Source organism: Malurus melanocephalus, unplaced genomic scaffold (assembly GCF_030028575.1).
Source record: "Malurus melanocephalus ecotype Western Australia unplaced genomic scaffold, MMel_1.1 scaffold_294, whole genome shotgun sequence".
Classification (NCBI taxonomy): domain Eukaryota; kingdom Metazoa; phylum Chordata; class Aves; order Passeriformes; family Maluridae; genus Malurus; species Malurus melanocephalus.
In genome coordinates, this window is record NW_026623526.1 from 241216 (window position 1) to 257310 (window position 16095).

Genomic DNA, 16095 nt, shown 5'->3' on the forward strand with positions numbered 1-16095 from the left:
CAACAGAAGTTTTGTCGCATGAATGATTGATTGTTGAGATTGCATTTGGATAATTAGACGAACTCATTACTTTGAGCAACAAGAAGCTAAAAGATAACTTGTGAAAAAAACTCCAGACTTTGCTAATGTTTAGCATTCCAGTTCTGGGGAGAAGAAAAAAAAATCCTATGTGATAATATAGACACAGAAAAAAACCCCCCCAAAAAAAAAACAAAAAAAAACCAAAAAAAAAACAAAACATGCAAGCAACACAGCAAAAACCTGTGTAGAAACTGAAACAGATTACATTGTCTGAAGCTGTCATAATGCTGTGTCATTTCAAATCAGGCAATGCATAAACTGTTACTGATCCTGGCTCCAGTCTGCACCCTTCAAAGTGGTAATATTTGGGGGATTTGACCTTGCTTGGCTGCCAGTTGCCCACCAAGTCGTTTGTCACATTCCCCTCTKTCACCACCCCCCTCCAGCARRRGRRGGGGRAAAAWWARRMCMMAAAWYCCTTGTGGATCGAGATAAAGACAGTTTAATAAARARAAGRAARGACCAAACATTGAARCAATGGGAATCAAARAGCTTTATTCTTTACTTCCCATCAGCAGCCAAAGTCCAAATGCTTTCTGGGAAGAAGGGTCTTAGGACACACAACGGTTGCTCCACAAATGCTTCACCTTAATGACAAATGATTCTTCTCATTTCTCTGAACTTGTAATTCTGAGCAGAACAACATCAGCTTGGGTCAGCTGTCCTGGCTATGTCMTGTCCCARACTCTTGGCCATCYCCAGARTGGGGTTAAAAATTAAGCAAYAAGTTGAATTTCTTMGCATAAGTTAYAGTAGCTGTGCTGCATAAAAATAGTTAAAATGAGTACCCACCTTCTTTTCTTCTGGAAGTTTAGTGCAATTGTGAGATTCATCTCACTAATTCTAGACAGCTGTATTGCTGACTTCTACGTCTAGGTGATTTGCCCTAGAGCTACYTTTACAATCAATCAAAAGCAGGAGGCATTTCTAAAGCATGATTCATGTCATGGGAAAATAGGTGTCTAATTAAGATAAGATGAATTGCACTCTAAACCTGCCCATTTCTCTTCATTGACTCTGAAGGCAGTCTGCTGTGATGAGCACAGCTCTGCTGGGCTGTTGAAATCGGTGGCTGTCACTGGGTAGATGAGTTCTGCCCTTTGTATTTCCAAAGGAAACCACTTCCTTAAAACCCAGACTGATGCTTACTTCAGGCAACATTTGAACCTGTACTTAATGTAACATTTGTTTGTAACTGTGGGATGAAACAAATAAGAAAACACACGCAGTTTCATTAGATGGCATTGTGGATAAGCTAAAATTTATCTGTCTATACTTTGACAGAGAAAAATAAACAGAATGGCCTCAGCACTGAGTGACCAGCAGGTGCTTCATTGTCAGCACTATTTATCAAGCATAGCTCATTTTCAAAAACTGGTGACTCTGTCCTTATAATTGCCTAAAATTGCTGGCCTGAGCAATCATTCAGTGTCATGGTTTCTGTATTACTGCTTTAAGTGGGAGTCGACTCATGCTGTGGGACCTCCTGTTCCTGCTGCAGCTGAGACAGAAGAGATTCCCACCTCCTTTTTGGCCTTCACCACCTCCTTGGTTCCACACTTCATGGAGTTTTTGTAGCTGAGTTAAAAACATTCTCTGCTTTTGAAAATGTGTAAGAACTAGAACAAACAGACTGAGGGAATTGGAAGGAATCAAGAAATGTGTATCAGGGTGAAGACAGATGAGAGAGGATGGGAACCCAAGATAGAGGTGGTGTTGTGCCCCTGAGTGTCTGGGGATCTTTCCCCCTGGGTGATGTGACCAGAACATGAGCTTTCACTGAGTCATGGTTAAAATAAACCAATGAACAAAACCTGATTAAATCAGAAGCTCAATCAGATTCAATCTAAGAAGGCTTAATTTCCTTGCTTTGTCTGAATGTATACCAGTTTCTGAAAATTCTGTTTATGAAGTGTATATGTGTGTAATCATTCTTGGATTTGTGATTTGCTATATAATCTGTAGAAGAAAAAAATAGATACATTATGTATGTTCAAGATGTGGTGCAAATTTATTGCACAAAAAATGTAATGTATTTGCCTTATGGGTGGAAAAATGGCATGCAGTTATGAAATTTAGGTGTGTAAGGTGTTAGGCTTTTTTTCTTTTGCAGGTCTTCACTCAATTGCATTGGATAGCTCAAAATTAAAAGCAAACTATGCATAAATATTCCTTGACCTGGAGCAACTAATTTTGTTTATACACAAATGCAACATGTTAGCAACAAGGGAAAATCTATAAATTTTTTTAGGTAAAAAAAGCAAATGGGAATGGAATTGTTTCTAGCACACTTTGTAATATTTCACCCTTTACCTGTCTTTCTTTCAAAAGCCTGAAAAGAATGAAACTGAATCTGGCAGCCAGAGAATCAGACCAGTATTTGAAGATGATCCTGTTTTCCGACGGCAGACGTCTTACCAACATGCAGCAGTGCACATACCAACAGATATTTATGAAGGATGTAAGTAGCACGTGAACAAACTGATTTTATGCTTTAATATTAAGCTCATAATTTATTATTAAAAACAATATTTGCCTCCATTTTTAGTATAGCTTTGCTGTTATTGTCACTTTTACTTCTTTCAATACTGTTTCAGAGACGTGGTGTATTCTGGATATGATTAATTTAATGAATTGGTAGGTGCCATAGTTTAAGASATTCATTAGGATTGGATCTGAGTTTCACAAATGTAACTGGAGGTGAAACAAAACTCTTACATATTCTGATTTTCTGATCCATTCTTCATGTTGTTGACATTTAATACAAACAATTCTTGACAGCTCCTCTTTGCATGTGGTTTGGCCTCAGGCAGAGGTGAGTTCTGAAAAAAAAAATTTGAGTATCCCAAAAGCAGGGGTATAACATGCTCTGTCAGCTGGTAGTATCAGTATTGCATTCAGTGCATTTCTAGAATTGCAGGAACAGACTTTAACAGGATTTGCATAAGTCTTTCTAACCTATGCAAAAAATAATATGCATATACTGCTGAGGATTCTTTAATTGTATTTCAAAATTAAGTATTTATCTTTCAAGATGGAAATAATTCCCTGTGCTCATCATCAAGCAAAAATCTTTATACAATTAAAACACATTTCAGCACTGAAAGTGGATGCACATTTTTAAAAAGGGGTAAGAAAAAAATCAAGTAGGATTTGTATTTTTAATTTTTGATTATTTTTGKTTTATTTAGGGTCCTAATTTCAAGTATGCAGCCTTTTTCCTCTTTTAAAGTCTCATCAGGAGGAAAAAGACCCTAGTGTGACCTGAGCTTTTTAAAATTCATGGCCACAGTTGCGTGCAGCTTCCGTAAATGGCACGGGGATGAAAATGGAAATGTCAGTATGATGGGGAAAAGAATCATAGTAGCTCGTATTCTTATATGGTGTGCTTGACTGACAGACCTAGAGGATTATTCTGGGATTCTGGCTTTAATAAGTGCTAAAGTGCACCTTAATTGCAGGATTACAGAGAAGTGACAGGCCATTTCCTTTGCTTTTTTTTTTTGAAGAGAATTGATACTTCACTGTCAAAATGTTATAAAAACTCATCTGGAATTATTAGGGTATTTGTAAACACCATGTGAACTTTGCTATAAGATTGTCATGATAACAGTACATAAAATGTTTTCTTGTTGTGTTGAATTTAGCATTCTAAATGGAATTCCTAAGGACACTTACATTCTTTAAAAATGTATACTATGTAATGTTACTGTGTAGCCCATAAACCTGAAAAGGAAGAGGGATTACAATTTCCATAGCAAAGGCAAATTTTAGTATTGAATAAAATGATWATAACAGGCAGAAATTTACATTTCTGGACAAAATGTACATGAAATGTACARCATATATGGTTCATGATTCTTTGAGTCTGGTTTTTATAATTACCAGAGAAGTGGAARCCTAGAAAATTAATGGGAAGTCTGTAATTCTGTGTCAGAAAAACCATGTTGTCGTGTGTCTGGGTAACTTTGGGTTGCAGATGGAATTTTCAGAGATAACAGCTTGAGAATRCCTAAAAGTGACAGATTTCATATCAATAAGCACAAATGTTCACCAGGTTTTATTTTATGGTTACAAAGTTCATGTGTCATCTGAAACACAGTGAGCAATTGTGATGTAGTCGTTCACCAACAGATTTCCCAAAGCAGAATTTAGTGTTGTTCTTTTCACACTATGATCTACAAGCAATTTTTATCATCTTAGAAAGACTGATAACAGTAYCTTGAACACTGTTGTAATTTTTCTGCCTGTTCATGGGAGCTAACCTGTCATTACTTGGTGGAGGTTTCAGTGTCTGCTGTAACAGGGAGCAGCTGTATATTTGAAAACAGTGTCTGCAATTCTTACATCCCTGTCTGCTAAGAAGCATTTGCAAAACAGGTATTACAGCAAATCCATCTGAGAAACACTGGATGAGACACAGTTTGCAAGTTTTACTGCTTGGAAGCCAATTTTTTGGACTGAATTGTACCTTGGAAAGCAGATTCCATTTTTTCTCCYTTATTATATATGCTTCGCAGGACACCAGGAGAAACAAAGAATTGCTCTTTGGATCTCACAGAACATTTTCAATGACTAGATATTTGACTGGCCTATTCCTTCTTGAGATTGGTTTTCACTTCTCTTGCCTCTCATAAGAGCAGGTTGTTGTCTCCAGGGAAGAGGGACAATTACTGCTAGAGCCATATGTGATCTGAATTTTCACTTGAGCCTGTCGATAACTCTTTTTCATGGTAATTAATTATTTTCTGTATGAAACTGGGAATTTTACTCTTAACCATAGAATCATAGAATTGTTAAGGTTGGAAAAGATCTTTAAGATAAGCAATATATTATCATTGAAATCTTTCTTATTTAGGTTTAATTTTGATTGTAGTTATTATTTATGATTATTTGCTCTTTTTAAAATTTAATCAAATAATGAATTTCTGTCCACCTAGATCTTTGAAAATGGGAACCTGCTTTGTCTAGTAATTCTGTAGTGATGCACAACCTATTTAAACTTGAAATCTAGTGCTATAAAATAATACCCTTTGTCTTCCTATATATGKATATAGTGATTTGCTTTGTTTGCAATACAGTGATGAGCTTCTTGTAAAGTAGTTCCTTATATTTCACCATAAAGATATATGATACATCATTACAAAATATCCATTTACTACATCTGGGCTATTACTTTGTGCCTTACTTGGTTTTAAAATGAAATATTTGGGTATTTTTTTTTTTTTTTATTCCCTAGATCTGGTGCCAAAACCTGTGCCCAGATAAAGTCTAGTGAGTTAATATGCTTCTCTTTTTCTGAGGATTGTAGAAAGAGGGTAATCTCAATAAAATAGACCCAAACTGAGCTTTTAATTCAGTATTTTTCAAGAGTCTCATTTTGGTTTTGAAATAAAATCAATCTGCAGCTGAAAACAGAACAGACCCCCAGGTCCTCTTTCTACCACATGCACTGTGAATTAGTCATGCATCTCCTGTTAGTAATAGCTGAACTCTTATTTCTAAATCCTCATTAAAACTGTACCCTGCTTATCCCTAATTAGAATATGGGAACTGCAGGCCAGAAATAAAGGAAATCCCTGGCACAGGGAAAGCGAGGTTAATCTTCCCAGTGGATACCACCACATGCCCTCTCTGTCTGAGATCCATTCTGCTCCATCTGCTGCAGGGATTCCTCTAGCTCTGTGTCTGTGCTGGTGTTATGGTTTGAGCTAAGGTGTAAGGCAAAGCACACAAACCAGGTTTCCTTTTTTTCTCTGTGGTTATTCCTGCTTTACTCCCTTTAAATCAGGAATGGAAATGCTGCTTCCACGTGTCACTACTTGATTAGCATGGAAGAGCTGATTAAAGTGTCAGGTTGAAAATAATSTGTCATGAACATGACAACATAACTTTGAATATATTTGGACAGCAACCAGCAAGAAAAAAGGGCTTTCCTGCTCCAAAGCCATTAAACCAGGCATAAATATTGAGTTACAATTAATTGCTTGTTCATATACCTTAGTAATCATAAAATATAAATGTGTGTTAGTTAATTTTCTCATGGCAGTCAAAATTTTTCTGCTCCTAGTCTTGTGTTTATTATATATTATTTGATAGCCAGCTTGGCAATGGCGTAAATTTTGCCTTTCTAGTAGGGTATCATATATGTAAATAATCAGTTACTGATAAAATATTTTGACATTAGAATACTCTGGTATATCATTGGAGGGCAATGAAAACTAGGAACAACTCAAAAAAAAAAATTAGTTATTTGCCACAGTGATTGTTATCTTGACCAGAATATTATTTCCTTGGTGAATTTTTTAAATGTTGAATAGTTTCTGCTTATCTTGCATATCTCAGGCTAAGAGCTTGAAAAGAAGAAATRTTAGTGAAAGGTGTTCCTGCACATGGCAGGAGTGTTGAAGCTTTAAAGATGATCTTTAAGGTCCTTTCCAACCCAGGTCATTCTATGATTCTGTGAATATAAACCTTAGAAATACTGGGAAATTAAATCATGAGAGTGACAATATTCCTCTCCCCCCMAAAAAATCCCAAGTCAAATAAACTAAGAAAAAGTGCATTATCATTTATTCATTGAAGGTCTTATGTGCAGATAATAAATAAGGTTTATGAAGGAATCCAGATATTGATAAAGTGTTGTGTAAATACTTTGGCATCTTAAATTAACATTCCTTAAATGTCCAAAGATGCAATAAACTTTTGTGTGCTTTTTTTTTTTTTTTTTGTATTTAGTTTTAATAGCAGTTACAGACAGGTAAAACTTATTACTCAAATTAATTGGTTCAGCATATTTTAAGATTAGTGCTCTTGATTTATGTTTTATTAGCACTGAGAAACTGAACTGTTTCTCTCCTGGTTTAATCTAAGGAATAAATGAATAGTGCAGATATACTACATCAAAGATCAACAAACAATTGTTTCAAGTCTCTGATTTTGTGTGTGTTTACACCTTTAAATTTGGAAAGAGGTGTTATGCATTTCTTATGCAGGTGGTGCGAGAATTTTTTTTTTTTTTTTTTTTTTTTTTTTGGTCTCCATTATTTTAATCAGTGAGTTATTTGTGTAAACATGTAATGAGTGAAGTAGACATTTAAATGAGTTTCAGTGTCAGCCTGTTTTAAATACCAAAGACAATTGCTTGGGGTAACTATAAAGCAAATTTTAGTTGCAGCTAAGTCCCTAAGTACTGCCTGGTTGGTTCAATATTAAACCTGGAAGGAAAATACTGATGCAGAAGCTTAAGCAAAGAACTCTAGGGTCAGTATTGCTTTTCATGCTCTGACAATTAGAGTGGATTTTTCCCCCCAAGTAGCTTGCTAAAACTCCCTGAATTAAATTCTTATTTAAATAAGCAGGGAAAAAATAAAAAAAGAAAAAAAGAAAAAAAGAAAAAAAAGCTTTTCTTGATTAAAAATCTAGTTTCTGTCACAATCGAGAAGGCCAAACAACTTGAACAGTATCCTCCATCACAAGGAAATAAAGGAAATACTTATATTTTGGTGCTGGGATTACATGAGTTTCATTGGAAAGATGGTCTAGCATATTCACTTGATACCACATTAACCATGACTTCTGAATAAAGTTATCCAAATTTAAGATAATGAGGTAGGATAAGGAAAGACTTTTTGGTAGGGTTTTTTTTTTTTTTTTTCCTTCTTGAAAGACTCTAAATTGATCAGGTACATTCTCCTTTGAAAATGCAGATGTGGTAAGGAATTACCAATGTGAATTTAAAGCAATCTGCCTAATAATGATGCATCACAGAAATGATACAATATCACAGTCTGAAACTGAATATCTGAGAATCCATTTTGGCCTGGAAGCTTTATCCAAGCCTAACAGGTAAATGTGGCATAAGGTACTTAATGGGACAAGAAATGGTGGCAAATCTGAAATAAGACATAACTTCTGTTACAATTCCAGGTATTCTTCTAGACTTCTGTTTTTCTATCTTAAGATATTTGAATAGAACTTTCAGATGGTTCTGCAAAATAAAAAGGCTTTCTGAAATAAATTTCAGAAGTAAATTCAGAATTTAAAATGCCATAGGCTTTCATAGAGACGCAGTTGTCTAAACACAAATTTCCAGTGAAAGTGGATCTTCTGGTAKGTTCTTCCTCTGAACTTAATAGTATTTATTTGAATAGAATCAAGGGTTAGCTATTTAAAATCAGTAGGGCTGATTTTGTTATTTGTTATATATTAGGGTAAGAGCTGACTGGAAGACAGCACTATGAGATTCATGATACTTAGCATTGAGCACATTTCCTGAAATATTAATTTTTAAAAAATAATTTTGAAGAGGATTTTCTTTTTGAAACATTGGAATAAAGTTATATAACATAATTAATCATGCCCAAAGTACTTGGGCTAGCGTTTGAACTGTACTAGACTTTGTTATTTGTCTCAAGTGAGAAACAACAGATATTTAATTTTTACWTTTCTATCTGTTGTGTTGAAGAGTTTTCTTAGCTATCAATTTAAATACTTCTGCAGCTTAGAGCTGTATTTTAAATATTTTACATTTATCCTAATCATTTAACCTGGGGAAATGGAATACTTAATTCAAGCAGAGTAAATGGTCATAACTCACTAGCAATTCATGATGGGAATTTTCTATTTATGTTGGTGCAGTCTTTTATCCTGTACAGTAATTCTCTACAGGAATGAAAAGAATTTATAGGGTTTACCTTATGAGCACTTGGAAAGAAATATTCCTTATGTTGTTGTGGTATTCATCTCTTACCAGGTGCTATTTTTACTTCCAAAGAGTTTTATTTTGCTATAGATCTAATTTTGGCAGGAAYAATATTTTCATTTCCACGGCCAACTTTCTTTTATGAATAATCATATTAAGGCAGCCTATCTGTACCCATGCAGACATCCTGGTTTTCTCTATTTCAGTTTTAATCACGCTTCCAGAGAATCTCAAACTTCATGATTACCATCTGTACGTCATTACAGAAATGCACTGAATAGTTCTGTGTCTTGATCTTCTAGGTTCCTATTTGTCAGAGGCAGAAACTTACCTTCTAATTGTTATCTTTTTAAAAATCTCTTTTCCACACTTCTTGACCTTTATTGAATAAATATTATAAGATGTGTTTGATGACAAAARAACCCCTACATTGCTGAAACATTGCTATGTCAGGGTTTTGTACTGACTCAGAATTCCTCACGAAAACCACATTCCACAGAAACAAATCACATTTTAGTATGTTAATCCTTATCTCTTTTTAAATGCAATAAAATATGTATCATGCTCTTTTAAAAATTATTTCTATTACATTAAGTCCAGGAAATGGTTAATTTATTTCCTTTTGTTGTTGTTGTTGTTGATGCTCTTTTTATAAAGAAAGCAAACCTAAATTATATTGAGTTTGAGATCACACAGACATTGGGCAAGGCCCTAAACCATGACTGTGCATTTTTTTCACAGTGACGCTGTTGAGCATCATCAATTACCAAGCTTTCTATATTAAGTAATTTCTGTTGTTGTAACCAGAAGTTCATCTGCATGAACCTCTGACATGATACAGTCTTCTTACATACTCAAAGGATATGCTCTCCTGTTTTTTTAGAATTTTTAGTATCACAGTGAGGTGTGAAGAGCCATACCAGAAGCCAGACTCATGACATGTGGTTAAGCTGATCTTTATTGTATGGCTTCAACAAAATAGAATACCTTACAATGAAGAGATTTTCCTTCCCTTTGATTTTGAAAACTCTGGTGTTTAAACAGGAAATGCCAAAACACCTTTGTGTTCCTATTTACTTTCTTTTCCCAAACTGTGTAACATTGATTTGCATAGTTTGTAAAAAAAGTGTGAAAAATGCTTTTCTAGTAATGGAATTCTGATTAGCATTCAGCGTAGCTGCCTCATACTGCAGATTTCTTGACCATCAGTGTGGTATGCATCTGGAATTATCTTGGGTTTTCTAGCAGATTCCAATGTCTGATAGGCTGCTTGACTGAGTAATAAATGTTAAAATGTACATGCTGCCAAAATCTCTTTTGGAGAACAGATGATTGCTGCTGCTYCTCAGATCCCTTTCTTTTGCTGTATTTTCCCTCTTATGCACAGCTTGGAATAGCAGTTTGTATTGAACCCTTACCAAGAGGGAAAAGTTGGCTCTGCAGTAAGATTGGCAATGTTCATATGGTGAAAATAGCTAATGGCAGCCTTGGTATTTTTACAATGCATAATGCCAAGCAGAACACTGAATATCAGCAGATCTTCATTATTCAACAGCTGAAAATATAAGACAATTTTAATAACCATCAGTAAATGTTTAGGTGTGATTCAGTTTGTTAAACAAGTAGATATGAGGAGTTGACTACTAGGAAAAAAAGTGTTGAATTGCTTGAAGTAATTTATATCTAACAAGAAAATACCAATTTGTGTGAATCATGTGAAAATTATAAAATGTGTCCTTTCTAAAGGACCTTAAAACCTACTTTAAATGGAAGTGAGAGATGTTTGGAATATCCCTTGGTTGCCCTGAGAGTCTGTCAATTCTTTTTTTCTCCTCTCCTCAAACAAGTTTCCCTTATTTTGTTCTCAGCTGTTCTTTTCAGTTCAGAGTGTTGAGATGTAGAGAAAGGAAAGAGGAAGGGAAGGGAAGGGAAGGGAAGGGAAGGGAAGGGAAGGGAAGGGAAGGGAAGGGAAGGGAAGGTATTTCCTCCTCCCTTTTCCTTCTTTCTCTGGTGTGACACGAGCTGCCAGCTCTGCTCTGAGCTGTGCAGGTGACACCACCTGTGACTCAGTGCAAAGCTGTGGAAGAGAAAACATAACTTTTAGGCAGCTTCTGYCTGCWCYTCTGTGCCCCTGTGGCATCTGATCRTGTGGTCTGGGCTGAAGGTGCATGTCCAGAGCACAAACATGTGCTTAAAGTCCTTTAAGATGAGGACCAGGTGGTTTAAAACTGGTGATRAAATATAAACTGTAGAAAATAAGTAATGTATTGCTCAGAACAAGTGCCTTGATGCAAACAGAGATATCTTCTATGCACCCAAAAATAATGTATTAGAATAACAGGAGTTTGTTTGCTCTTTACCCACAGAAATCATGAGGAATTGAAATAAAATATCTCCATTGTCAATTTTTTCACTTGGGCAGTGTGAAATATTTTGTATGGAACCATATCTCATAAAAAAATTTTAAAATGYCTTGTTTTTCCTTGGTTTTAATATCTAAGAGTTTTAATATGCTTGAGTTCTGAAAGATTTCCCCCTGGAAAGAAATCAGGTTCTCAGCTTTGCAATATTGCAGAAAAAATTTGGATTTTGTAAAGCTTGTTACTAAATAATTGGTCCTCATATTTCAGAATGTCTTGTATTTCCAGCCTGTAATACCACAGCTGCGAATTTTGCTGTGTTTATGGCAGCTTAGCTCTGACATGATTTTTTTTAACCTACAGTGGTTAAAAATTATATCCTTGTGTTATTGCACTTTACAAGACTTACATGATGAATCCTTATGAATCTATACTCTAAAAATACTTCATTGATTTGGTTCTTTCAGAAGAAAGTGAAGTAAAGTTGTTAAATTTTAGGTGGATGGGACATAAAAAATAAGTTTCAAAGTATTTTAATCTGAAAAATACTGACCATGATAGATGATATATTAAAAGGAAAGGTAATAAAGSTAATAAATCTGGATACTGTTGGAAATATCTCTGTTGATCAGTTTATCCTGGTTGATGACCAAGAAACTGCCTGCAAAATTATGAGTAGATTAATGGATTGAAACATATCTTCTATACTATAATTTTAGCATGTGCATTATCATATTATCCAGCATTGCAGTTTTTACTATCTTTAAAGTAGCATCATCTTCATGAACAGTATATTGTTTTAGTTTTGAAGTGAGGAAGATAGATAATGAAAAAGAAAGACTAGAAAAAATATTATGTACTATATGTGAATTTGAATATACTTAGAGAGTGGCTTTTTTGTGGCTATGTCCAGAATTTGCAGTTTTGAAAGGTTGTGTCAACATACAGAATATAATTTAAGGATAAGAATACTACGACTCACTTTCTCACATTCTGGATTTTCCTGTTTTCTCAAATTGCATCTCTAGCAATTTTTCATATTCCTGTGGATAATAAAGAACTTTTGCCATACTTCTGTATGAAATAATAGACATCTTCAGCCTTGGCATTCCGTCATCTTCAGAGTGTCCTTTCCCCCTGGAGTGCCCTCTCCCTTCATGCCATCTTTTTCATATTTTCTTTTTCATATTTTTTASTAGTTTGTTTGKTTTTTTTGGTTTTTTTTTAATAATATACATATTTGAAAGTAARTATCAGCAATTAAAAAATATTAATTTCTGCCCTTTTTCTATACAAATATTGAACATTTTAATCTTATTAGGATAATTTTCAGTGGAAAAAAATGTACTGGGACAAAACTCTGAATATTACCCAGTGGATACGTTTACATGGATTTGCACTGAATTCTGGGTTAGTTGACGGAAATTAAATAAGCTATGTATGTGTGCATTAAATGCATTAAAAGACATTTGTGCTTGAAGTACCTGTTTCTTTACAGGACTTTTAAGTTCACACAGGGCAGTTCATTGAGACCATTACCTGCCCTTGCCCTTGGTRCCTGTCAGACCTCCTTCAAGTCAATGTTCAATTTCTCAACAAAAACATTTAGCTTAAGCATGTGTTTTAAAATTGGACCAGGAATTTCCCATTTATCRACATGATAATATCGGTTACTTCTAGCAAGGTTGCACATCTCATTCCAAGTCAACTTACAAGTTGTATATTTAAATTATTTTGGATTTTACAGTTAGACCAACACACCATTCTCTTTACAACTGTTCAGTGTGTAGAAGTATTTCCTGGTGAGCTATTTACATTTTTTAACCTTTTGRCCTCTTGCTGTGAAAGGCTGTATGTCCTTGGTGTTCTTTTATTTTCAGTAGTGTTTGAAATCACTCAGGCCCATTTAGGTCACCACCTTGGTTTAGGTTCTTGAAAACCAATAAATAGGTGCTGACTACGAAAAGAGTAGGAAAGAGCAGGGAAAAACAAATCTAGACCTTGGCCTTCTCAGTTGGCAGCAGAAAATCAAAAGCACACTTGGGTAGCTCAGCAKGATGGGTATGGCAAGTGACAGACTGTTCAGAGCTGAAGGAAARAAGATAATGAAATCTTAAATGAGAAAATCTTCCAAAACAAGCTGAYAGCACAACTCAAAACAAATTAAAAAGTCACAGAACGTGGCAAAGAAAAAGAAGAAATAGAGATTGGGAAGGCCAAAAGCCGGTTACATTTTAAGATCATTTCAATTCAAGAGCTCATCTTTTCTCTTGTTTCCCGAGAAGACTGAAGTTTTGCTGGTTAGCTCTGGAGCTCCAAAGAGATGGTGATGCCAGTAGGTCTGTTCTGCTTTGCTTATGCAGGATGGAAATAGATTTTGGTAGCAGCACCGTGCCAGTTACAGATGTTTGCAGATAAAGTGTCCCTGCCCATAGCGTGGGGCTGGAACTAAATAGTCCCTTCAACCCAAGCCATCCTTTGATTGTGTGGTTCTGTGCTTCTGTTTATATTCCTATGACTCTTTATGGAAGAACAGTCCTCAAATTTATTAGTTGGAAATTACCAAGTAGGATTGTATGGCCCTTGTTTGCAGTTAAAACTTCTTCTTGGAACAATACAAAATAAATGGTGTATGAAGGATGTAACAGAGGGGCTACTGAGCTGGGCAGGTGGTGCCAGGAGATGTTTTATTTAGTATTTCTTAGTAATTTTTCTTCTGTGGATGAGAGGAGGCTTAGTTGTTTGGGTAGTTATTTTGCTTTAACAGGTATCAACATTTTCCTGTGAATCTGAATGAAATTTCAGCACAGTCAGCCTGGATATACCAAATACATATGTTTTCAATTGCTTCACTCTCGTTTAGTTGAACCCAAATAGAAGGGCTCAACTCCTTGGACAACATCCTGAATATCAAATGCTGTCACTAAATCTCTCAGATTATTTCATATCCTGCATCAATAAAACATCTTTACTGGTTTTTAGGTTTCTAGTCAAGTGACATATTGCTTCACCTTCTTACATATCAGCTGGCTTAATCTGAATTTGCATTTTGACAAGATTTTGTTCAGCAGTAATTGCAGGTCAAGGTAGTAGTTGAACTTGACATGTTCTCAACCTGGATGTAACTTTAAATCTGATTTTTTTAAGGAAACTTAAAGATGTAGATACAGTGAGATTACTAATTACCTCAAATTTCCTTTAGCTTTATGAAGTCAGTACTGATTTTATTTGGTATAGTATTTTACCTGGAGCATCTAAATAATAAAAAAGAATGTTAATATTTTTGTTCTATTTATACATATTAACTACTTTTCCTATGAATATTTGATATTCTGAGAACTTTCAGAAAGTCACATTACTGGGTCTAGTATTTTACCTGAAGCATCTAAATTATAAAAAAAGGATGTTAATATTTTAGTTTTATTTATACATATTAACTACTTTTCCTATGAATAKTTAATATTCTGAGAACTTTAAGACAGTCACATTATTGGTTAAAAGTATAGGAAAAATAAAATCACACATCCTAAATTAGTGTTAAAGTTACACGTTGAAGTTACGGTTTGGGTGTCTTGTGATAGTAAAATAATAGGGAAATCAAGTGATTTCCTGTTCTCAACTTATATGTGAGAAGGAATTGTGTGCTGGAGATTCCTTTGGTTCCAGCTTAAATGTAATAGCATGGACAGTGAATAAATAAGATTTTATACATTGTTTATATCTAGAAAAAATCAGCCCAGAGATATGTCCCTGCTCAATTATTTTTTAATTGACTTTATATTTCATTTAATGCAGTTCTCACCAGCATGAGAAGTGCAAATTCTCAACCAGGAAAATCTTTCTTTGAAAATCTTAAGACTAWGTGAAAATCATGTTTTCACATATAGTCTGGATAGTTGTAGCATGTATTGTTAGGTCATCTGTAGCTGGTTGTTGACTTGATTTTAATCATAGGGCTTGTATCTGAAATGATAAATATTTTTTGCTCACATGCAGAAAAAATGGTATAATGTTTAAGAATGAAATAGTTCGCCCAAATACTTGAACAAATGCATTTGCCAGTGAACAAAAATATGGTATATATCACTTTGTTTTTTACAGTATTGTCAAGTTTAATGAATTTGAACTCCTGCTTTTGCTGTGATCTGTCATGCTTTTGTTCTTTAGATAGYAACTTCCAAACAAATTATTGTAATTCGTAACTTAAAGACAAGSTATTTGATTAAGTTGTATGTAAGGATGTCTATTTGTGGCATATTTATCATTTCATCAACGATAATGTATTTTTTCCTCTTATCCACTCTCTGTATGTACTTTAATATTTATGCCGATTTTAGTTTGTTCTCTGGGTTCTGAAAAATGGTTTTGGAAAAAGGAAAAAATGGGAAAATGAATGCTTGATTTCAGAAGTGGGAAAGTTTTTTGCAGTTTATTGAGTTGTTTCTCTGATTTTTGTAAGCTTAACTGTTTATAGTAGTCCTTGAGAAATTTGAATCACAATTTCAGCTGCCCTCAACAAACTCCATCCTGGTGAGGAGTCACTGCCCATCTTTTGTTTATCTTTAAATTAATAGTGGTTTGTCTCTTATCTTGTGAAAGACTGCTATGAAATCAGAACATCTGACATTAAGTAGCATGCTTTCTTAGATTAAACATTTGTTATACAGGAATTAATTACTTGGTTAAGAATTTTGGTAATGCAGAATTGTCTCTAGCAAATTGGGCATTGAGTTATAGGGGGATTATCAGATTGACAGGTTGCAAGACAACTGACTGTAGTAAAAATCAATCATCAGCAAAAAAACTTCTGTGCACTGTTTTGGTTGGTTTGTGGTGCTTTCTTTCCTTCTTTTTCTCTCCTTCCTTCCTTCCTTCCTTCCTTCCTTCCTTCCTTCCTTCCTTCCTTCCTTCCTTCCTTCCTTCCTTCCTTCCTTCCTTCCTTCCTTCCTT

The 16095-nt window shown here is 34.7% G+C and overlaps 1 protein-coding gene across 2 annotated transcripts in view; it reads left to right on the plus strand.

Annotated features, from left to right (window-relative positions):
- The window catches only part of CACNA2D1 (calcium voltage-gated channel auxiliary subunit alpha2delta 1), a 355899-nt gene that overhangs the window by 205483 nt on the left and 134321 nt on the right, over positions 1-16095 (plus strand). For both annotated transcript variants that reach the window (XM_057376925.1, XM_057376926.1), the window contains exon 6: positions 2413-2542. In XM_057376925.1, coding sequence (XP_057232908.1) covers positions 2413-2542 — 130 coding nt within the window. The remainder of the gene's footprint in view (positions 1-2412; positions 2543-16095) is intronic.